Source organism: Scomber japonicus, chromosome 6 (genome assembly GCF_027409825.1).
Source record: "Scomber japonicus isolate fScoJap1 chromosome 6, fScoJap1.pri, whole genome shotgun sequence".
NCBI lineage: Eukaryota > Metazoa > Chordata > Actinopteri > Scombriformes > Scombridae > Scomber > Scomber japonicus.
Genome location: NC_070583.1, coordinates 18,894,453 through 18,919,984, shown reverse-complemented (window position 1 = coordinate 18,919,984; position 25,532 = coordinate 18,894,453). Strand labels below are relative to the sequence as shown.

The 25,532-nt window shown below is 41.7% G+C and overlaps 1 protein-coding gene across 1 annotated transcript; it reads right to left on the bottom strand.

The window, feature by feature from the left end:
• Window positions 1-18,866: 18,866 nt before the first annotated feature.
• On the bottom strand, window positions 18,867-25,325 carry si:ch211-151h10.2 (uncharacterized protein LOC567699 homolog). Its single transcript, XM_053320177.1, has 10 exons — window positions 25,252-25,325; window positions 22,540-22,801; window positions 22,383-22,447; window positions 21,688-21,826; window positions 20,909-21,027; window positions 20,652-20,832; window positions 20,399-20,482; window positions 20,205-20,309; window positions 19,786-20,110; window positions 18,867-18,997 (listed from the first exon to the last, which is right to left on the bottom strand). Exons 1-10 carry the CDS (start codon window positions 25,323-25,325, stop codon window positions 18,867-18,869), a joined length of 1,485 nt encoding a protein of 494 aa, XP_053176152.1.
• Between the last annotated feature and the right edge of the window lie 207 nt (window positions 25,326-25,532).

Below are 25,532 nucleotides of genomic sequence, written 5' to 3'. Positions count from 1 at the left end.
CGTGAATTTATGAATGTGATTTGGTGTAGAGACTTATGAGTCAGATTATGAACAGTATGTAAGGATGTAAACTGATATGATGCATTTGGTTTACTGTCGTGCATCAGTCTATTAAATCAATGATCACCTACTCACTCAGCAGTGGGACCATACTGTGACAGCGTGTTTATGGAGTGTGTTACGCCAACATTGTGTAACAAATTCAATTTACTGACATATTTATTTTACTGTTTTTTATTTATTGTATTGTTTTGTATGAATGTCTCTCACTGCAAGCCAAATTTACCTGTGGGTACAAATAAAGACATCTAATCTAATCTAATAAAGAGAACCTTTAAAATACACATATTTACTTTGTAAGTAAAAACGTAACTAATGTAATTGCTTTTAAATCAAATTTCCTCTAACACTATCCTAAATATTTTTGAATATTAACAGCCTGATGTGCAGTCAGCAATAAAGCCTAGCTGGCAGGGTTAGAGATGGTTGTCAGCACTTAGTACAAGTTGACCTGATGAGAGTGGCTCAGGGATTATTCCCATGTAAAGACAGAAGCTTTTCCCTCGGTCCCTGCTTGTTACCCGCTGGGCCGCTCTGAGGCCCCCTGGTGGCGGGGTAATTAAAGTACCATAGCCCAGCCAAGCTGCAGTAACACTCCCAAATCCACAGAGAATGACCGGAGCCATGGGTGCTCCTAATCCTGTTTGCGGCCATCGGGAACTACTCCAGTCTCAGCCAGAAGACGGGGAGGTCAGGACCAGCTGACAATAGCCCAGCAGAGAGAGAGGGAACAAGGGAGGGTGGGAAGGAAAGAGAGGGACAGCAAACCTGTATTCACCCTCGCTGCATGTCTCCCTCTGTTTCACTGCTTTTGTTGGGAAGAAAAATCAGCAGAACCTCCCTTTTCTCTTTACTATTGTCATGGCATATCTGAGAGGCTCAACCACAATTTTTTTCATTCAGTGAATTCATTGAACAGGAAAAGGGCTTGGCTGTGAACAACTCAGCGAATGAACACGCCAAGTAAGGTTAATTTTCATGTGTAGTGGACTTTGGTCACACCTACAAGTGTTTCATAAGTTTCATGTCATAAAAAAATCTTAGTCACTAAATTTATGAGCACTCTTTCAGTGTACAGAGGTTTATCTTGGAGAGTAACGTTGCACAAGTTCATGGACATAATAGATGTTGGATTTGAATAGCAACAGCTGACCTACACTAGATTATCCTTTCAGCATTTGCTTTCAAAGCAGAATTTGTGTAGCCTCGCATGACCTTCCCTTTATCTTAACAAGCTGAACTGCTGAAATGCTCTCTCACCAGCCTCGCTGTTCATACAGACAATAATCCTCTACCTTGGGAAGACAGAGCAGGAGAGGAAAGGGCATAGTGGTAATCCAGTCTGCAGGTTCTTCCCCCCCCTCATCTCCCCTCTCTTCGGGGGGTTTGGACTGTGCCCGCCCTCTCCTGGACGCCCAGCAGCACCAACCCAAAAAAATCCAATTAGAGACCTTCATTAACAAACCCAGCAGGAGAGGTACAAACAGGGCCCTGTGCACAACCACATGCTCACATGAACATTCATGTACACATACACACTGCGAAGTGCACCTGTGCGTTCTCCCACACTGTGAGGTGCAGACAGGGCCGAGGGTGCTACAAATGCTTTTGTGAGTTTGTTGATTCAATTTCAGCTCTTCCTGCACACAGGCTGAGCTCTATGCTTGGTTTTCCATGATGCAATGTCTCCAATGGACAGAGACGACTCACTGTGACACCCTATTACAGCATATGCACTACCTCACTGCTGAGGAACCCACCGCTCAAACTCTCACCACCCTGGGAGTGACTGGACCAAGAACAACCAGCAGAGGGTTAAAGCAAGCGAGCGGGCCATGCAGCAGTGAGGCAATACCATTTTATAATATGATATATAGTATTATAAATCATGACTTTAATTATGATTGATAGTTTTTAAATAAATAAGTTATTAAGGACACCTTTTGGTCTGTCTTGACAAAAATCCATTCAGCTTATGCTTATTCTCCTCCAGCAACCTTTTTGTTAGCTTTTTAAATACTCACTAGTCTCTATTGGGCATCTGACCAGTTAAACTTCTGGAAAAGAACCTCAGGACATTTGGACCAAAATCTGAAAGCCATCCTAACAAACTGAGGCTGTAGATTATAAAAAAGGTGAGTGCTGGAAAACAATAACTGCTCACGTCTAGGACAGATAAACTTGAACCTTGAAGCTTGTATTCTCCTGCTTATGAGTCCACCTGGCCGGCATATTTACTGCTTTTTAGCTTTCCTACCTCTACGCTCTAGTTCCCCTGGCCAAGACAAGTAATTACAAGCATCATTTATTCCAACACCACTGTGCTATAACGGGAAATCCAGTGCAATTAGGAATAACTGAAACTGTCTTAATTGCTTTCACTGAACCGTGATGAACTGTGTTTCTCATTTTCATAGTTGTTGATGCTTTGTTTTCTTCTCGTGTAAAAAAAAAAACAACTGAAAACTAAAACAATCATTTCTCACTTCTTGGACATATAAAACCTGAATCCTGACGCTTGTATTCTCCAGATGAAGGATCAACTTGGCAAGCATATTCATTGCTTGTATGGGCCAAGAAAATCTGTTGTGCGTGTCCAACATTTAGCCTGATGGGGAATGACATGGTGCAGGAAGTTGTTGGTGAGATGGCAGGTTGGCTGTTGGTCACAGGCTGGTATCCACAACTGGTGCTGGCCAGAGTAAACACTGCCTGGCAGCCCATCTCTCTCCACACACACACACACACACACACACACACACACACACACACACACACACACACACACCCGCCCCAGACACCCTGCTCTACTCTTGTGTCACACATTTTGCTGACACTCCAAACAGAAATGGAAAACATGTGCTCGCATAAGGAGTCAGAAGGGAGAGAAGTGTACACAGGGCTCTGTTGTTCCCACAGTTAGGGATACATAATGTTTCCCGCCCTCTTTCTTAAGACTTGGCCCTTTAATCCGAGTTGACACATCCCTGCAAAAACACAGAGGAATATTTATCTGACGTTCCTTGATTGATTGTCTCATAATTGGTTGAGCTCTTAGTGTAAACTCTTCTCTTATGCGTGTCTAAGAATACAAGAATGCTTACAGAATACAGAATGCTTTGTCCGAAAAGTCAAATTCAGTCATCTTCATTTCATTACAACTCTGCACATGTTGGACTTCTGTGTGCACAAGTGTAAATATACTGGATATTACTTTTGAATGCATATTCTTAATGGATAATTGGATAATTAAATTTATCATATTGAACACTTTACAGTAGGGGCAAAAGAATACATTAGATTTAAAAAAAATCTCATACTAATACTTTTTCATTCCCCTGCACACCTTATCACTTCTAACATTAAACGAGAACATTTAAGTTCAACGTGTTCGACACTTTGAATCCTTTTGTAATCTATTTCTTTTCCTTCTCAGCCTTTTATTCCTCTATCTGTCTGTGTCGGAGCACAGAGATCTGCATTAGTCTCTCTCTCTCTCTCTCTCTCTCTCTCTCTCTCTCTCTCTCTCTCTCTCTCTCTCTCTCTCTCTCTCTCCGCATTGAACCCCACATTCCAGGAGAAATCGCAGAATCAACAGGCATGAAATTCATTTCTCACATGGTCGCATCTGCGCCTCCTAATCATAACCTGGACTGACAATTCAATCCTGCACTCCATCGCCTGCTCTCTCTCCTCCCACTCTGGCTTCCTCACTAACCCACTACCTCACCCTAACCTCCCTCACCTCCCACCGCCTCCCTCAGTCTCCCAAATTGCATTGCTCCAGCCCCCCAACTCATTAGGCCCAACAAAAAACAATTAACAACGCCAACTATAATTACAGTAATGGCCATAAGAGAGTTAGTGACCTGGTTCTTCGCCACAACTCCATGCAGCCAACCTCCCAGCAGTACACCCGCCTTCTGGCCTGCGCGTGGGGGAGCAAGGTGGGGTGGGGTTGGGGTACCGGACATGGTGTCAGGGTGTCTGAACTGACTGACTAATGGCTGGTCTGAGCTGATGATTAGACTGTAAGAGGCTGGAGGGGGAGTCCAGTTTGGTCGCCTGGCGAGACATGTTTTCTGGACTGTTACAGCAGGGGGGTCAGTATGGTGGAGAGCCCCACAAACACTCCAATTCATCATCTATGTTCCTGGAATTATATGAAAGTGATGAATGTGTAAAGTCAGGTAAATGACTGAATTAGACTAATGGCTGATTACAGCAATTTACCCTGAGCACTGCCAGGAATATACATTCCAGGCCGCAGCACACGATGCTAGCTAATCCCAGATGCCTGGGCCTGGATGTGAAGGGGGACAGGACGGGGGTGGGGTTGGGTGGGTGTTGCAGGTTCTGGTCAATGTGAGCCCTTCACAGAGGCTGAGTACAAAACCAACCTTAAACCCCTGGTTTAGTGCAAAAAAACAAAATAGAAAAATAGAAAAAAGATGATCCGTGAAGGGAATTTAGGTCAATGCACCTGCACTGATGGTTGAATTGAGGTGTCAACACAGTGAGAGAGAGAGTGATAAGGAAATGAAAAAAATATATAATAACTATTTGAATTTAGAATAAGATAAAATAAAGCCAGTTATATAATATTTCATATATTAAGCATCTTAAGGATGATTTATGTTTGAAAGATCTGGTAACACCTTAACAATGCTACAACAAATCAGTATTCAGAGTGGTCAGGTAATCAGACAGATATGAAAGTAACCACTCTACACTAGTTTTAAGCAAAACCAAAAGTGAGCACACTTGGCAGAAATAATCCCTCTATGCATAGGAATATAGTGTGTGTACGGTGTGTATGGTGTTGCAAAAATTGACCTTTTATAAGATTTTAAAGCAAAAACTTGTGTTATTTCAAAGGGCAAATAAAGACTTTTAACTTGGATTCCCAATATACAGAAGGGTCTACTTGAAAACAACTCTGCCAATGTGCTAAAAAACTTTTTCTTCATTCTGGCTAAACCTGAGTTTGACAGTGTCTTGCTGTTATAGATGTCTGTGATGGTGTGCGTTGTGATTTTACTCATGTATATAGTTAGAGTCTGCTGTACCATACTGTACTAAACAATACAGGACCAAGCCTGACTAAAGGCTGCATGAGTCTATTAGTGTGTGTGTCTGTGTGTGTACAGTGGGTGTAGCGTGCGTCAGTGCAGTCCAGGGTGAGGGTGCTCTGGCAGTCTGGCAGAGCTGTGCTCCAGGCCCCTCGCTCCCTGGATTAATGCCGATTGTTTGGGAATGACTTGGAGCTCCGGACCACACAAGGAGAGCGAGGGGGAACGCCGACCTGCATGGGGCTGCAGGAGAGGGAAGCGGAGGGGAGTCCGGAGAGAGTTTTTAGCAAGCAGCTCCCTCCTGCCTCTCGCCGTTTTCCTTCGTTCTCATTCCTCTGCTGCACACAGCAATATTCTTTCTCTCTTTGTCTATCACTCTCAATCTTTCTGTTTCCTTATTCATTCACCCTTTGAAAACCAATGAGCTGCACTTGTGCCTCTGCTTTCCTGAGGTCAAGATGAAACACAATTTCCCCGACAGGCAGCCCCATACCTGTATGTGTGTGTGTGTGTGTGTGCGGGGGGGGGTTATGTGGGAGGTCTAAAAGCACAGTATGGAAGGACGCTTAGGGAGGGATATGAGGAGGACAACAATTCATCAAAAACACAGTCGCTGGTTTCAATTAGCTGAACTCTTACTATGTGCTTTGCTGCTTTTTAGTGAGTCATTAAAGACGGCCAGTGTTTTGCAGAAGTCCTGGTAAAGATTGCTCCATAAACACACAGGGAAAGCATCCCAAATATGTTTCTTTGCTGCGTAATCAGTTCGGTCAGCATGTAAGCAAAGCTCTCCCACATCCACCAACAACAGAGAAGGATGCTGACTGGGAGTTCTTCATCTGTGCGGCCCTACAGCTCAAATGATGTGAAGGAGGAAAGAAGAAAACACAGAAACCAGCAATGACAGGAGACACGAGACTGACAGCTGTGTTTATAGAGCAGGGTGAGGGAGGCTGAACCCCCCTGGATTCACTCCATCCAGAAAATGGCTCCCATGACCTGCCCAGATGCTGGATAGCATTCATGTGGGACCGCTTTATAAATCAAGCAGGAGCTTGATATCAAATGCTTTTGATTTACTGTCTGGAATGGGTGAACTCATGGTCTGGGATGATCCATGTTGAGTTCCCAAAGGACGGACCAAGTATGTGTGTATATGGGAATCAGTGGATGTATGTGTAACGATCGTGGGGATGGGATACTCTGGGGTTGATCCACAGATCCTCTTTTGAATGTGAGATTTAAAAAAAACACAAAACAGGACACTGTCAAGGCTGTGAGACAGTGATGTTTGGGTAGTGGGGTGACTAAGGGGTTCCAGACAGGGCAGCATGTAGTATGCTTGCCCTCCATTTTACTATTTGTGTGTTTGTGTGTCGGTATATGTCGTCTAACCCTGTGGAGTGGATGAGACTATGTTCACACCACAGCTGAAGGAGTATTAGATATGATGTTTTCCATCATATATTTACGTGTGACAGAGATCTGAGGCCTGCACTATGACACAAGAAGTTGAGTTGAAGTTAGTGACATAACTTCAGGTGTAACCCTTTTTTAACAAGGTTATGATGGTTGTTCTCTACTTACAGGGGTCCATCACCATGGAAGCCTAACCTGCTCCACAACTAACACATAAAAAGCACCACTTCCTGACCAATCAGTTTTCTCGGGAAAATGGCTTCACCATCCCGTGGAGCCTGGTGCATGGATTGTGAGAGGGTCTCTTAGGAGGGCAAAAGTATTCAGAAACAACAGTTTTTTATGTGAGAAATAAAGATTCTCATCTGAGAGAGTAACTTATCTATGTCAGCTTTTGGAGCCATATGTTGCCACTGCGACACATTGGGGTTGTGCGCTCACAACCCCACAGACTGTAAGCATTGCCTTGTGTTACTTTGCTATGGTTACTTTTATGTTTGCTGTGGGTGATGTGGAGAATCTGAGCAAAAACACAGTAAGTTTTATTAACGGGGGACCTCAGAAGGAGTGTAGTCCTACGTAAGAGGGCCCCCTCCTGTCTTCTTCATTTCATTTTTTCCCCCCTGTTGGCAACACGCGATGTCAAAGCCATTTCATTGTGCTTTTGTTTAGCGATATCCTAAAACTACAGCTTTGATCTTGTTGTACTTATAAAAAATAAATATCAAATATAAAAGTCAGCCTTGAGTTATGTTCATTTATTTGCCAGCTGTGCTTTCTGTAATTGGTTGCTTTTAGCCTCAATTGTTTCAAATATTTTTATAGTGAAGCAGACAGTATATCAAAAATACATCCATCTTTGGTTTATGCAATGCTTCATTATTTTGTAATATAAGTAACAAAGGTGTCCTACAAATAAGTAAATAAATGAAAAACAGTAGATGGGAGAAAAATTAGAAAAATATACAAAAATAAGTAAATAAATACATTTATTGAAATAAAATAAGTAAATAATAACTCCCTCCTTGACCCACCCTGTCCCGTCCACCCAGTACTACTCAGGTTGTCCTACATCCTGTTTCAAGAAAGAAATAATTGGTTGCCCCATCCTTTTGAAGTCTTCCAACCTACCACTAAGAGAATAACGAATCCTTTCAAGGTGTAATTTATCAGTCAGTGCCGTTAACCATGCTTTGAAAATAGGTGAGACAGACAGGAGACCATAGGATAGAAGGCAGCGCTGCATATTCTGTAGGTTCCCAATGCTCCCTGAGCGATATTTTTATTTGTGGTGTAATCAGTGTCATAACCGTGTATCTCTTTATTTGTACGAACGGTTGCCGCTAATGGCTCCAGTGCTAGTGCAAACAACAAGGGGCTAAGAGGGCACCCCTGTCTAGTGCCTCTATATAGATTAATTGTCTCTGACATTGTCTGATTAGTGAGAACTCTGGCAGTAGGATTGGAGTAAAGTCATTTCATCCATGAGATAAATCTTGTTCCAAGTCCAAATTTTTCTAATACAGCATATAAATATGGAAATTCTACACAGTCAAAAGCCTTTTCGACATCCAAACTCAGAAAGAAAAGATCTTCCTTTGGATGCCTGGGGGAATACAAAATATTAAGTAGGCATCTAACATTATGAAATAAGTGCCTGCCTGGGATAAACCCGGTCTGATCCGGATGTATCAATTTGGCTTCAAGAGGACTGAGTCTTGAAGCCCGAGTTTTAGCCAAGATTTTCAAGTCAGAATTAAATAGTGACACTGGTCTATATGAGCCCTAAGTCCTTCCCCTTCTTTGGGAAATGTTCCTCGAGCAGCTAGGGTTAAGCTCACGCTAGCATCTTCTTTTTTGCTTGACTTGCCGCCTTTCGCAGCCATTTCAGAGGTAGCAGGACTTGTTTAGGTGAAACAAAGAGAGAAAAAATAAAAAAAGGAAAAGGGGATTCCATTTGGCATGAAAGTTGGAGGGCTGAGTGGTTTAAAAAGTTCAGTGTTCACAGGAGCACTCGCACAACATGTCTACTCCATTTGCTCGCAAACCGGAAGTCGGCGAATCTCTTAACTTTGTCTTCCAACTCTTGTATTGTGTCTGAAGTGTCGTTAGCAGCATCGGCTAGCTCCTTCAAAGCTTGGTTTTGTGTGCCCATTTGGGTATTAAATGGCGATATTGCTGTGTCACTTTCGGTTTTCAGCGTAGTTATCTCCCCTCTCAAGGTGGTAGTTACCTCTGAAATCTCCGCCTCAATCTTGTCGCCAATATCCGACTTCACACGTGCTAGCTCTGCGTGGAGTGATGTTATGGCCTTTAGCACATCATTGCTATCCGCCTGCTGGGCGCTCTCACCGGCTCTGGTTTCTGTAGCTGAGCCTGAGGCTTCATGCAGGCCCGTCTCCTCGTCCAGGTCATGTTTTGCATTAATTTTTCTCTGCATTTTGGATGTGCCCATTCTCGTATAAAAGTTCTCAAACTGTTACTGAGTACATTTCCAAAAGTTTCGTTTGTATGGCTTTGTTGAAATGGAGTTTTAAACGTAAAATCTGCGAGAGCCACAGGAGAGTGCGTCCTACTAACTCATCGCTCAACAGCGCGCGCCCCCCGCCCCGCCTTTAACCTCAATTGTATGCTAAACTTTGTCGCCACTTTATCTGAACATATTTTGCTTTGTCTGAACATACTTTGCTCTTCATTTGTAAAATATACCACTCTGCTGCCAGTAGACTTGTCCATGTTTGTGACCGGTCATGTGCTGTAAACACTGCCCCTTTCATGTAAAGGCACCCAGGGCTAGATTGGGAAAACCTGGGTTGACTTACCAAGGTGATAACCAACATCATATGACCACTTAGCGTGATTGTGGTTGTAAGGCTTAGTGAAGCCAGATAATGAAAATACAGTATGTTGAACTTGCTTTCCTCTAACTATAAACAGCAAAAAGCCACATGACACAAAATTTTTAATTTGAGACATTTGTGGCTTTAATAAAAACACAATGCTGTCGTCTATCTACAGCACCTGAAAGATTTGTAATCATTTTAACGATTATGAGCTTTCTTGCAGCAGACATTTAGACTTTTCATAGTAGAAAAAGCACAGATGTCAACGTTAACAACGGCTCTGTTCTTTTCAAGTATCTCAGTAAGCCATGACAGTGTTATAGTGAGCCAGCATACACAACACCAAACTGAAGCAGCTAAATGGAATTCAGCCAACGTTAATTTTATGATTTGCACCTGTGATTTTCCTGCTAGTGCTACGATATGCCAAAATGTGTTTTGTGAAAAAAAGGCCTGTATAGCAATTGAAGACAATTGGCCTTTCACAGCAAACATTTTGACGTTTCGTAACAGGAAAATCACAGTGTAATTAATAACACTAATCATGGATGCATTTTGACCTTGATATGCTCTGATGTTGTCCTTTCCATAACATTTATATCACACAGAGTCATCCTTTATGTTGTTAATTACCTGCCCTGCCTTATAGAAATAACTGGCTTTAATGTTACATGTTGAGATGTTCCAGTAAATAAATCTAACATAAAATATAAATAAGTATTTGAAACAACATGAAGATTGGAGGTGCAAAACAGATGTGACATCTTTTTCTTATTATGGATGTACTTGAATCTTTTCAGCGTCATTGTCAATTCATGTGGGTGCAAATACATCCCAAAATAAGAAATGTGACCTCAGAAAAAATCTCAAGGGCAATTTGGGGTTAAGTATGTTGGCCTGCAGTGTTCCTAGCAGGAGGTTTGTTCATGGCTGACAGAGTAACACTGACATACTGGTTTACTTTCACACTCCAAGCTGACAGAGGACAGATTCCTCCAACTCTCTTCACCGACTGCTCAAACCACAAGAAAAATTATCCAGCAACGGCGCGACGCTCTTCTGCTGCTGGTCATGATTTTCACTCCACAGCTGCACACAGCAACAAACACCAGCCCCCAGTTTTCTTTTGCCCACATCCTCTTTTCCTCACTACTTCCAACTTTCCCTTCCACCCCCCCCCCCTCTCTCTTTAGGTGACTCCTCCTGCCTCCCCCTCCCATACACACAACCCCAAACACACCCCACCCACCCACACCATAGGCTGCCTCTGTCCAGTGCAGCTGCCAAGAATAAGACAGGCTGATGTGGGGGCCTCATGGGGGAGGCCCCGCGCTGGTGAAGTAGTGCTTCTCCACCCTGAGCACTCACTCCACTGAATTCAGCCACTTGGCTCTGTTTATTTAATATTCAGTCAGCTGTGGGGAGTGGGGTTAGCCACAGCTTATAAAACTCAGTCAGCATGACCAAGATATAACCCCCCCCTCGCCCCTCATTCTTGAACAACCACATGCACACATATACATTGCACACACACACGCACATAGATACATATATGTGCACTTAAGGCAAGATGGCGCCACGTGCACATCGTGAGGCTCAGCTTCTTGCCAGTTTTTGCAATCTGTTTATTTACTTAACTATCTCCTGTGTTTTCGCTTGATTCACTCATGCAGACTTCAGATATAACAGACAGACACTACTGGATATTCATCGTCACTGCACATACATCATTCTGGATCATCCTTTCGACTTCTACCAGCTACCTCCAGAGCTATGAGGGACACTGAGACCAAACATACCATTCATCCCAGCCAGAAGTGTCCGGCATCTGCATTGAGACTTTAAATAAAGAGAAGGTAAGCAAATAAGCTAAGGCTAAACACACACCGATTAGCACTTTTTAGCATCTTCCTCGAAAGATGTGCTGTCTCTGGTGAACAAGCTGGACCCACACATAAAGAAGCCTGGGGCTGTATTTTCATGTTCTAATAAACAGATCCAAACAACATAGTAGATCTGGTAAAAGCCAGGCTCAGGTAAAAGTAGGAGCGCCAACGTGAGCATTTATTTAAACAAAATATTCATCCTTGGACTCACATTGCTAATACCCACTGCTCTGCTGATCTGGAGTATGTGATTATAAAGTGGAGGCACTCCATCCATGACTGCATTCCTGTCTATGACTCAAACACCATAAACAAGTTTGCAGATGACACCTTGGTGGTAGGTCTAATCAGAGGTGACAATGAAACGGCCTACAGGGATGAGGTTCCGCACCTGTCTACACGCTGTGCCAACAACAACCTGGAGCTTAACACTGGAAGACCAGGAAGACCGTCATGGACTTCAGGCAGGCTCAGAGCCACGTAAGCACCCCCATACTACATCTGTAGTGGAGCGTGTGTCAAGCTTCGAGTTCCTTGGCATCCACATCCCCAATGTTCTAGCCTGATCCCTAAACTCCTACATCCTGGTAAAAAAGGCATCCGCATCAGACCGTAAAGCACTCCAGCAGGTGATGACAACTCCCAAACGCATCACCGGCACCCAGTTACCCACCATTGAGAACATTTATCACAAACATCATCTGGCAGTGCAGGAAATGTACAGGGAAAGGATGTCTCTCATTCAAACCACGGACTTTTAACCATGCTCCCATCCAGCAGACTTTAAAGGATGCTCTGCTTCTGCAGCAGAAGTTTAGAAAGAGCTTCTTTCCAACGGCTTTGACCCCGCTGAACTCCACACCACAACTCCACTAGCATCATTGCCCTCATTACTGCGCTGTTTACATTACTTTAATGACCATGTTATTTGCACTATTCATATTTTGCACAGTCTGAACTCCTACTCTGTTCAAATTATGTTACTGTATATATAACTCTGTTTATACTCCACATACTTAACCAAATGTAAATATCAAACACCATACATGGCCTATTTGCTGAGATTAATCATGCAGAGAAAAAAGGGTATTTTCATTTCATACTTATGTAAACTATCACACTTTGTCCTCCCTGCACATCAAAAGTGAACTCAGGGATGTAATGAGCTTAACTGTTTGACTGGTATTAAGACGGCTGAACAGAAACAAAGCAGGAAGCGGGACAGAAGCAGCACATGAGCTCCGGCACTTCACTTCAAGAAGTGAGTTCAGACAAGCATGAAGTGGACGAATATGGATTTGTGTATGAGAGGGGAGGGGGGTGTGAAGGGGTCTTAATAATTCTCACAGCAGCCCATATTCACTCTACCCTGCTGGGAGCAATCCCAGCATGCTCCATCTATGCCTCGACTGGAAGGCTCCATGGCAACCTCCGAGGTCAGGGGTCGCGGGGAAAGGTTGCTTTTATCTGCTAATGAGGTCGGTACCTGGGGCTCTGTGTCTCTCCGCCTCTGTCTCTCCGCATCTCCCCCACACAGTCAAAGGGGGAGGGAGAAAGGGGGTGAGGGGGTTGTGGTTGTGAATGCCTGCCAAGTGACACTAATGCCATCTTCACTCATCTCTGCCCCGGCCTCCAAGCTGCGCTCTTTGAGCACAGGATGGGCTGTGAAGTTGCGCTGCAGTAGGGGTTACCCATATTAGGTTCTGCCCTGTAGGGAAGATAACAAACGGCTCCAAAATTGCTGTCCCCCAGTCTGGCTCCTCATTGTGAAATAAGTGTTCACATGCAAATTGACAATCGCCCCACAAGTCCTCTGGATGGTGCTCCCCGTACAGTCACTTTGGGAGTTTGATTGATTGCCACAACGCACCAACATGGTTTGTGTAGTGTTGCACTTACTGTTAAAGTGGCCTCTGATTGATGTAATGTTTTGCCTCTTACACACAAATCAGCTGTGCAGAAAGAGTAGCGACAGAACAGTCAAACAAACCATATGATTAACATGCACCTTTTTTTTTAAATCACTAACATTTTTAGAGAAAGCACCATGATAGTATATCCTCTGAATTATAGACTGCTTAAAACAAATACATGTTGAATGAGATGTGTGGCTTTCCATTGAGTGTGCTGTTAATGCCCCTGGAAAACACACTTCCCTCGCCAATCTGCTCTTACTATATCACACAAGGCTCACTGGCCCATGTGCCCCTTCAATGGGGCAAACAGGCACACTCACCAGCCCCCTTCCCTCTCCCACACCCTCTTACTCTCACACACACGCCCCCTGTCATGTTCGCAGGACTGAGAAAAGAGTCCATTAACTCTGATTTAGTGGCAGTGTCATGCGGTCCCCTTTGTGAGGTGCTGACATTCGGTGAATAGGAATCAGAATTTGCTCCCCCTCCTCCTCCATCTTTCCTTCACTTGGCTCCACACTCAGGGTATGCAGAAGGATTGGTGTGGCTCCGGTGGGAGTGTGAGGGGTTCAGAGTTGTGAATGGGGGGGGAATGTGGATTGAGAGGGTTTTGCTGCCACATGTCTCTGAGTGGCGGACTCTTTGTGTCGAGGCCAGCCTGTTTGTTTAGCCTTTCCTCAGAGTGCTGCCTCACACATCGGTGCCTCATACAAGCAACCAAAGACACAATCTCAGGCTTTTAGAGGTGAGGGGAGAAATTGAGAGGACGCTACAAAACAGTGTTTGAGAAGTTGGTTGAGGACCATGGCATTTGCTTTACCGATGTGCCTTAACCCTTACATATTGTACATAAGTCTTCCATTATAATTAGTGCCTATATCAAGTTCTTGCTTTCTTGTTTTGGTTTGACACTATTCATTTATAGTAAAAATACATCCTGAATCACACTATATTATTATCTCATGTTATCTAAAATGAGAACAGCCATAATTATTTCTATTCATTTATTGAAAGTGAAAGATGCAGACTTTGAATGATTGCTTTCATGATAACCATTAACACCCTCTATGTGCAAAAATGTTCACCAGATGCATAAAAATAAATAATTCTGAAATATTTCAACTTTTGCACTGGGCTACTTTAGGAGTTGTAAAATTTCAGGTTTATAGATTGACAGACTTGTTATTTAGGGTGTTTGTATTGCTTTCAGTCATCAAAAACAGTATGTAAGGGTTAAATGATCATAAACTTTTTTACAAGTTGGGGCTTATCTTCATAGTTTTACCTATGATTCCTATTAGGTGAGTGTACTCATCAAATTAAATGCCGAGCTCTGGGAACGCAGCACCATTGCAGAAATATTCAACTTGTCAAAAGAGCAAAAGCAGTCACATTATCATACAGGTTGTAACAAACTCCTAAATTAGCCTAATTTGTTTCTTATTTATGAGAAGACAAAAGTGAACAGTAAAATTATCACCCAAGCTGTTTGTTGTAAACATCCATCACAGTTTAAAAGCGACTTCCTTGGTCAACTTTAACCTGATGTACATACCGCAGAGCACACAAGGCTTTCTTGTGCAATGAGGAATCATTACCAACATTTCCGGCATGTTTGCTTTTAGTTTTACCTTTCAAATAAACTAGTTTTAATAATTGGTGCCAAACTGTTGGCTTGTTTACCACCTGTCTTACTGCCAGGCTGTTTGTGTTTCCTGTCCTGTTAGACATTGTAGTTTGCAGATGTTCTCGGTGAGTGCAAATAAATCAAAGTTATCCTTTAAATAGAGTAATTCTTTACACCACTTTGGTCAACTTTGGTTGTTTTAAAGTGCTTAACAAATAAAGTTGGATTGGATTAAATAGAGTAATTCTGTATTAGTGAAGGGTCGGCAGCTTTTAATTAAACAGAAACAGAACAAAAGCATTTAGAGACACATCATCTTTGTAACAGATACAGAACATTTCCAAAAAACTTTTATTTCTTAGGGAGGAATACTCGGAAATCAAACTATCAGCATATTTGGCAGCTGAGATAAAACATAAAACAAAAATAAAAGACAGGTGTTGCAATGAATACTGAGATTGTAGGGGTAACATTCTCAGAAAAAATACTTAGCCAGAAGATTTATCATGCAATATTGCAAAATTGCAAACAGAAACATGGACAAATCCCACAAGAGATTTTAACTTTTCAAATAACTTGTGGTGAGTTCTTCAAATTTAGCATAACTAATTTTTGCAATTATATTCTGCAGCTACAATTTATCAATCTGTGAATGGGGCTTATAAATCAGACATTTATTAAAAATTTAAAAGAATGTCAGAGCTATTTTTGTCCCACAGCTGTTACCCATTGGTGTAAATGGCTGTTGCTCATGACCTTTTGGAGAATTCATTCATTCCTCACTACCTGTTCCACTAACTGGTGACGGGTCAGGACAGGCTCCTACCTCTGCTCCCAGCAGTGTCAACGCAGAAGGTGAGCCGTGTCCACGTGATAAGTAGGAAACAGGAGGGCAGAGAGGTCAGGCTTGATTATTTTACCCCACTCACTTGGAAAACAAAATGAGAAAATATTTACACAAACAGGAAGCTTAGCATTTCCTAATGATTGGAAACATGTTGAGTGTGGCGTTCAGTTCCTCCTCCCTGCCCCCCCTTGTGTCGCTCTCTCACTCACATTCACCAACACACACACACACACACACACATATACAGGCACCGAATGGGATAAAGATTTTATATCAGGATTTTTTTTAAAGCTGCCATTCAAGATTTGAGAAAGATTTTAGGAGGAGTTGCATCTTTTTTGGATTGCTGGAATGCTTCAAGCCAAACTAAAAACTCCATTAATGTTGTTGAGTTTAGGCTCCCCTCCAGCCATGTTAGATCAACCATAATAAGTTGCAAGTTTATGGACCTTTGCTCCCCAAATGTCTACCATATTGCTAATTGCGTACATCTGCGGCTGGTGTTTTGATGTTTTGTCTCAATGTGCAGCTGTCCGTTCCGTTTCCAACAGCCTCTGGTTAAAAAGTGGCATGGCCCTCCGTTATCTGTGTCCAGCCCTTTAATAGCAGCCATTCATGTGGTTTGTGATTCACCAGGAGCGCTTACAAGGTTTTGAAGGGACGGAAAAGTCTTAAACTTACTGGCCAACACAAAGTTAATAAAAAGTAAAGAAAAATACAAATAAAGACTTTGGTCATTGATTGATTTTATAGACCATGATGCCATGCAGCGTTTCTCACACCGAAAGTGTAAGTCATTCATTCAAAGTCTTTCAGGAGTTCATTCAGTCTTGACGCAAACATGTTTAACAGTGAAAGTCTTAAGTCTTAAAATGGAGGGGAAAAAACTAAATGGCATTCATTGAACAACACATTCATGTTAACCATTTGGTGAATTTGTGTATGAGGTGTTGGAAAATATTTTTTATATTATATTTTTTTGTGTCTCAGCATTTTTAGCTCTGTTTTGACGATGCTTCTTTTAACCCTTTAAATACTGTTTTGCTCTAGTTTGTGGCTTTGGCTGATTAGCTTAAAACTTCCTCTGTTGTTTTTATCTACATGAACCAACAGGTATTGTTTTTTGTTGTTTTCTTTACCTTGTTTGTAGTTTCTTTTCATCTTTAAGTGGAAATGAGGGCTGGTCTGCTGCAACACCTTGTCACCCTCACTGTTTGGAGTAGTTAAAGGTACTGGGGCTCAAACCTGTTTGCTGTGTGAGTGTGTTCAGGTTGCTGTGACTGCACATATACATCAGTAATGACCAGCTTCAGCCAACTCAGGTTTATAAGTTTTGTTTATTTCTAAAAAGACTGGTAGTGCATTTTCAGTGGAAACGTTTCATTTTTAAAGATTTTAATATTTTTGTAATAAAACAATATAAATTCAACTTTAAATCTCCATTGTTCATTTTAAACTGATGTGTTTTTTCCCTTTCAGAAGTAGTTTCCACTTTTCTTTAATCTAATTATTTTTAATAAAAAATAGCTTAATAATAAAAAGCCTGTGTGCCTTTTTGATTAAGTGTGAACTTGAGCTTATTGGTTTTTGGTAATACCTATTATCATACAATTTATCCACAGCTGCTTTACCACAATATCACAATATATCATTGTCCTGCTCTTCAGATAAGTGGGTGAAGACACGCAGCCTTTCTGATGATACTGATTCTCAACCTGGGAAATGTCACTGCCATTAAGTTAAAAGGTTAACAAGACAAACATGCACTGGCAGCATTTGTAAAGCATTCTTCAAAGTTTAAACCTGCTTTGTAGTTTTCTGCCTTTATTTAGTGGCACTGTGTTCTTTCTGTTTAATACGCATTTGTCTTCATGCCAACTCTCTACTCACCACTTTAATATAATTTGGTCATGTTTTTGTTCTGCAGCTTTTTTTGTTAATACATCTCTGAGGAGAGCAGATTTAAAACCTTAATGCGAATTAAAGGTGGAGTTTAACTATGATCTCATGTGACAAGGTCTTGGAGTTGTTTATATCAGATAACAGCCGTTCGTACTACTGTATGGTGTCTTGTAGTGCCATCAGAGGAAGGATCAGCACAAATGTGTGCTATGTGTACGCCAGTGAAACCCGATCTTGAGTAATTGTCAGGCTAAGGCAAGGGATTGACCTATGCCATGAACCATATTTTCTGAAACAACACACACTTGAGCTAGCTTTGAAATAGCCTCTCCTCCAGGACTGGAGTGGCCCATGAGGAAGCTAGTCATCAACGTTTTAGTGTAACTAAACAAAGCCTTTGGTAATTTCATTCGCTCACTCTTACATTCTCAGCCAGCAGATAACTGGTGCCCCTCTGCTCCCCCAGACACCGTCCCTCTGCTGGCCATGACATCACATGCCAACAATGTGAGGTATTAGTTCATCTGGATCGGGCTGAGATGTTCCCCAGCAGCTCATAAAATAAGGCCTGTTTTTCAGATCTAATATAATTAACTATTCCATCTTCTATTGATTTATAAAAAGCACTTAATAAATCAATTCAAACACTTTTGTTGCTCTCTTTGACTGTTGGGCCTCTAAGCTAAATGTTGTCATTGTTATTAAAAGTAAGCCTCCGAGAGTATTATGTTCTGTGTATTCATGAGTGATTCTTGGAAAATGTTACATATTCATGTTGAATGTCATAACACATTTTTTAAAATTTCAAAGCTCTTGTGTCTAACTCAAAATAACCAAATACACAACATTGCTCCTCCCACAGTCTTTACATCCCTCTATCCGTCCAGACATGGTTTGTTTGTGTCTTTGGTGTTGTGACAGCTCGGATCCTGCAGCGCTCCACTCACATTCCTTTCATCCCAGATCCCCCAGGGGTCAGCCCCACCTCTCCCAATTTCTGCCCCAGTCTGAAGGAATCAAACAGATGCAGGATCCAGCAGATGGTAGGCAAGTCCGTGTTCAAATGACATCCATGTCATGTATACTGCACAGACTCCCTACAATTAGCACATAATGGCAGGCATGAATGAATTGATTTTCATCCAAAATCCTGTTTTCCCTTGCCAGAAATGTCAGGAATCTGGTCCAAAAAACTATGCTGACTTCTGTGCCTTCAGTGTGGAGCTGGAGGGTAATTGAATTTGGATCAAAGACATTCATGTCTTTCAAAAAAGTCTAGAGGGCTGCTCCGTTTTTAGTAATAACAGAAACGCTTCCGGCGTTGACCTTCACTGCCCCCTTCTACCTTCCTCTCCCCCCATCTGCCCTCAACCTGAAATCCCTGCTTTGAAGGGCTCAAGTCATCGTGGTCACTCTGTCTGTCTGCTACAGAGGGATGGAATGAAAAATAGTTTTGGAGGAGAGGAAAGTCTGGGATTTCTTAACCTGTGGCATATTGCCTCTGAATATTAGAAAAACAGACCCCTTAAAATCATGGATACATTTAAAGATTTTGTTTTACTCACAACTTTCAGTCTCTGCAGATATTTGATTAAAAAATGTTGTATATTATTGACTTTAAGTATAATAGTTGATTAAATTAATGATTTTTTAAAGAATGATAAAACACCTGAAAAATATGTCTGAGTGGAAATAAAGTTGAAAATTAATCTGACACATTATTAGATTCTTCCGACAAAACTTGTAACTGACTGTTCTGACCTTTAAGGAAATAATTTATGAGCCATATGTTAGAGAGACACTTTGCTCCTATAAAGCTGATTGAAATAAAAGATCTGAACCACAGTCAGTCATTGAAGACAATATATACTGCATAGTTTGATTGTTTAATGTGTTGAATGGGTGCTGGGAAACACATCTGTTTATTCTTGGGATAACTGGTAAAAGTGTGCCCCCTTGTGTTTGAAATAGTATTTAAATTAGAAGAAGAAAAAAATACTCTTGAATCTAACAAGCAGATTTTTGAAATGAAAAAACTTAAACCTAAAAATATAATTAATAGCAACATACACATAAAAGCCACAGTTATGTAATCACAAAATAAATAAATACTAACCTTTTTTAGCAACCAGCAAATGATCAACATTTTTAAAAATAACGTTGCATGTGCCAATTATAGTCTGAATAAAGTCACTTCCTCCTTCCAGACTTACGCAAGCGCCCGATAGTGGAGGAAAACTGTAGTGCTGACCTCTCACACAAAGAGAGACGATGGTCTGTGTCTGTGTCTGCATCCACTGAGGAAACGGACGTGGATGAAGAAATCGAATTGCGGTGTTTCGGTGAAACATCACTTTGATGTCCACTGTGGCGATTTGGGGAAGTCTGTGGAGAGACCGGGCATGAAGAGGCCCCGTTAGCATGAGTGAGGGGCCATGCATGTCCGTCCTGATTCCCTTTTCCAAGTCCCTCCAGGTGGGCTTGGAACGTAGAGGTCTGTTGTTCCAGGGACAGGAAACTCTCCTGCACCTTGTCAAACTGCAAGGAGAGAGAGTGTTTTTAATCCTTGTGGGTTTCTAAGCATGTAAACTAAACACTCTGCTGTTTGTCTAACAGACGGTGCAAAGTGTACCTGCTCAATGTTGGACTGAAGCAACATCTCTGGCCAAACTGACTCATTGCTGCTGCTGCTGCTGCGTACACTGTTGCTTATATGAGTGTGACTCCACGTTAACTCCTGTGAGACAAAGTTCAGGGGATGTCTGAAGACAGCAGAAAATAAAAGAAATGTTTTTGTTTTGTTTTTATGTCTGAGGAGAGCTTTACCTGCAGAAGTTGTGTGCTGTCTGTCAGATGAGCCTGGCAGTGCTGAAGTCTGTTTTTGTGGTGGCCCAGGACTGTGAACAAAGTCTTTGCAAACACATAACGGTATTACAACAGCAAAGGACAAAACCGTAGCATCATCACTAGGATTTATAGCAGAAACTGAAATTAAGAAGACAGCTGCTGTTAAAATATATGGTTGTGTCTGAAAAGTTGTAAAAAAGTGAACTAATTAAACACACTCACTCCTGCTTACCTCTGCGTCTGTCTGGGCCAAGGCCAGATCTCTGTGGCCACCACTCCCCTCTTTGGTGAGAGTGACCCCAGCATGCAGCTCCTCCAGCTGAGCCCAGAGGCCATCTAGGCCCTTGAGTATATCCTTTACACTGGCCTCAAAATTCCCCTGCACCTGGACGAGTCTACTTAGTGAGCTCATCCTAGCAGAGAGGAGAGTGTGATGTTAACATGGCTGAAAAGAGATTTCAAAAAGAGCCATCAGTGTATAAACCTCACCTTTGCTGCAGGAAGGTGCGGATGAGCATTACTTTATCTTTCAGTACAGAATCTCGGTTCACCTCCTCCCGTGTCACCTCTGACCCAATATCAGCCTTTTCAAGTGTGTGAGACACTGACTGCAGAGAAAAGAAGAAAATTGAGAGGGCTGGGTTTTTTTGTGGGTTTGTTTAGTCTTTTATTTGCTAAACTTTAGAGCCTCCCTCCTCTCAAAAATGAGTTGTGCTTATTTCTACTTCACTTGAATGTTTGACCCACGCTGTGCAGTATTACGTGCATGAATCATAAGAGTCTGACACAAAAGCTGTTTTAAACACATTGGTATTTTTAAAAATCACTGATCAGAAAACGGTAATATAAGGTCATTAGGAACAAATTGATTGACAATATTATGAAAGTGATAGAATAAAACTCCTGTGAGATATGACAAAAAGTAGACCTCTGGGGTCTGCGGTTATACCAGTCAGCAAGGATTAAGGTAAAGGCAGACAGACAGAAGAAGTCATGACTTTAAAATTTCTCTCCTCTGCCTGTCTAGTTAATTCAGAGTGCAGACGACAGCAGCTCAGTGATGGTGTCTGTTGCCTGGGGCTAGAATATCTGTGTACGCTGAGTGCAAGGTTTGATCTCTCTAATATTACCAACAAAGACTTTACACTGATCTACATGCAAAGAGCGACTGAAAACACAGGAGTTGACAGGTTTCGCTGGAGGCTGCTGTGTGTGTGTGAAAGAGAGAGAGTATTTTGATTCTTTAAGGTGGTTTTTCTCCGTCTCACCTCCAGCCTGGAGAGGAGAGCCTGAATGTGGGGCACACTGGGGTCTGGCAGGGGCTCCTGGAGTACACACATCAGCAAGGAATCAGCCAAAGCAAGAGCCAGAGGAACATTGTGACCTGGGCTCCTTGACTGAGATGCCCTGGAGAAATTAGGAGACCACAGTGAGGATGTGTATGAAATAGTTTTGGTTCTTTGATTCTTTGTTTTTCTAAGATGATATTTCTGTCATCTTAAACTATAAAAAACACAGTGGATATATGCAAAGCCAATGAATGTCAAAATAAAGACACTATTAGATGTGATCATTCCTCACAACTACAGATATGTTGATATTTTATGAAACAGTGAAATCATAACATTTAATGGCAGGTGTGGTGATTAAAACTCTTTGAGTGTGTTGAAATAATTTCCGAAAATATGGATTGGGAAATTGAAGTTGACTCATTTCACTCAGTATCTGTAGATGCAATTTATTTAATGAGGTGTACAGTGACCAGTGGCTCACATGCTCCAAAAAACTACAACATAAACAGTTGTGTGTATTAGCAGTGTCCTTACATCTACATCTTACATCTGCAAATCACTGTCACTGTTTTTGGTCCTAACTTTGTCTGCTATAATAAATATATATATATTTTAAAAAGCCAAACTTTAACATGATATAAAGGAGACATGACTGTAAAATGAAGTCTTACCATGCATGCAGATTTTGCCTGTTTTCAACTACAACTTCCTGCTGTGACATCAGTGTTGGGTTGCCCTTGAATTGAAGCACAGACTCTGAATAAACATAACATGATTAAATTGAACAAACAGGTTCAAGTGAGATCCCATTCATGCAGCCGCACTGACCTTCCTCTGTCCTAGCCGCAGGCAGTGCCTCAGGGCATGAACACAACCTCCCAGGACCAACCACAGCATACACACCTGCAGAACCCTCCAGCACACACCCACCGGTAATACAGAGGGGTGCAGCGGCGCCTCCACCTGGCTAACAGACCACACTACACCCGCTGTACCAAAACTGTACCAGTCTTTCAAAGGGAGCAGTCTCCTCAAATTCTGTAACCAAGACTTGTGCTGTGGCTGCACATGAGCTGGTGTTTGGTATGACCTGCAGTAAGTAGAGTAATATAGACAGTTATAAATCAAACACAGTAAAAAAGCAACAAAGAGAGTGAGAAGTTGTTATGAGGGGCATTGAAAAGAGAAGCAGAGTAACTGCAGGCTGGGGAATTTACATGCACATATGAGTTTCAGATGGTATACTTTGCTAAAATTACTGTAACATCAATGTAGGGTAATTTCAGGGTAGTATAATACCACTACAATAAATAAAATTAATATTGCTCCCCTGTTGTGAAAAACAGCCCCTTAAGTAGTATTAAAGCTACATAAAACATTTTTATTACACTATCATATCATATTTTATTGAAGCTACTATTATACTATTATACTGACTGTAATATTCTAATGTGAGAAAGCATGTGTTATGCATGCCAGGAAAAAGAAAAATGTCACTTCATTTTGCATATATGCTCCCAAAAAATCATTATTTTTGGATATCTTAAGATCCAGAAGTTATAAGGACCAGCCAGTGAGTCAGATACCAGGAATGTATAATTGACAGTTTAAGCTAGTGTGTAATGGTTAAGCAGTTAGATGTGAACCTCACCATCAAATGTTGACAGACCTATGCTTAATGGAGCATAAAAAATATGCTCTCAAAACAGTCCTAGCACACAAAGGTAGGACCATCATTTCTCTCATACTTATCTTCCCCTATAAGCAGCAGGTAATCAGAGACCTGCCACTCAAACATTGATTCAAATGAAAGGCCAGTTGTTAAATGACACACAGGTCTACCTACCTCTGTAGTTCTTGGCTTGTCTCAGGAGGTTCACCCTCCCTGTCCTCCTTTACTCCCTCCATCCATTTACAGCCCCAGCCCCAGCCCCAGCGCCAGTCCCAGCTCACTCTCTCTCCTTGTCCTGTACCCCCTCGACCTCTGGGGTAAGTGATTGTCAGCAGAGGCATGGGAGAAAAACTGACACACACACATACCTGTTGAAACTGGAGGAGTACAATTATCCAAACAACGTACACCTGCTCAAACCACGATAAGTTCTGCCCATATGACGAGCTCGATAAACTGGTTTTACTGGAAGATTTGTTTTATTTGACTGGGTAGTGCCTTTTTCCCCTTTCCAACATTCCATCCATAAAGGAATGTGTTCAACATGCTGATAACAATAGTGTGAAGGACAAACCTTGCTGCACCCAGGTACACCGGGTGCCTACAACACCACCTCCAAATGTCACCTCTTACAGTCCAAATCTCTTAAACATACAAACACTTGAATCGTTATTAGCTCATACCGCATGAAAAATCAGTTGGAGTATTTACTCTGCTGAGAGAGAAGTTTTCAAATGGAAATGGACTCATGTAAAATCATTACTACTCAGTTAATTGAGGTAAAGATTTTCTGCCTCCACAGGAATATGAAACATAACAAAATTCATGTTTTTTAGAGACAGAAATGCTCTCATAACAACTTCTGTGTATACTCTGATGGTTATAACATTGATAAAGTGACAGAATATAAATCCTTTAGTATTTGGGTAGATGAGAAATTTACATTTAAATATCATATGCACAAGTCAGATTTTTCTTTTTTCTTTAAGAAACAACCACCTTTCCATTGTTCAGTTGGAACAGGTGATTGAAGCAGTTAAACCAATTTTGGATTATGGTGAAATAATCTACAGGCACACTGAAGCCCCTGGACTCTGTATACCACTCAGCCCTTAGATTTATTACAAGTGATAGTTATTAGTTACCATGGTCTCATGATCTCATGTGCCTTTTCTGAAATGGGAAAGTTAGCTTTCAGTTCTTGTGCCCTAAGCACCTGAAATAAACTTTAGTGCACCCTGAGGCTTAATGTATATAGTGGGGAATTTAAAACCATGACCTTGAATCACCGTATTTCAACTTGTAATTATTATTGATTTAATAGCCTGTGTTTTGCCCAACTCGGAGTGTCTATTTGCACCGCTGGTACAAATAGCCACAGCTGAGCTATTTGCACCCTAGACGTAACTATAACAACGTGAAAACATGGAGAATATTCATCTTCCACGCCAGCAGAAAAGGGCGAATTTAGAAAGGTTTCTAATGTTTATTCTAAAGACATTTCTGGCTGGAAAGTTCCTCAGTGAATGCATATAAGCGTCAGTTTGTCAGTTAGAAATTATTTGTCACTAATATAGATATTTTGTTTGCGCAAACTATATAATACTATACAATATAAATCTTCAGCAAACACGTTGGGCTGTCACATCATCACGCAGGATCAAAGCGGTAAGTCTTTGCAGCAGCAGTCATCGATATAATGTCTTTAGCGGAAAAACTCTGCTGCAGTTTCATAACTTTGTTAAGTAAATGCATACAACCCGAAAATATCTGAATTACAACCTTCAGTGTCTTCTGTGATGGATATGATGGATGAAATCAAATCTTGACAGACAAGTCTATGGTTACCATGGATACCAAATACAGACCTCTCGAGTCTCAGGCATTGGCCCTCTGACACATGTTTCAAGCTGCTCTCACGCTCACATGCCACACCTGTCATTTTTTCACGTAATTATTATATGATATACAGAAGAGAACAGCGACGTATATTTATCCCGCTGTCCCGGTGGGATACGGGAGTCTTCCGCATATCTCCAGACCCTCCCCTCCGACACTCAGTCCCGCAGCATGCATTGATATTTGCACCAAGACAGGTGCAAATAGAACACTTTGCTATATATTCCAGGGTACAAATAGCATCCACTTC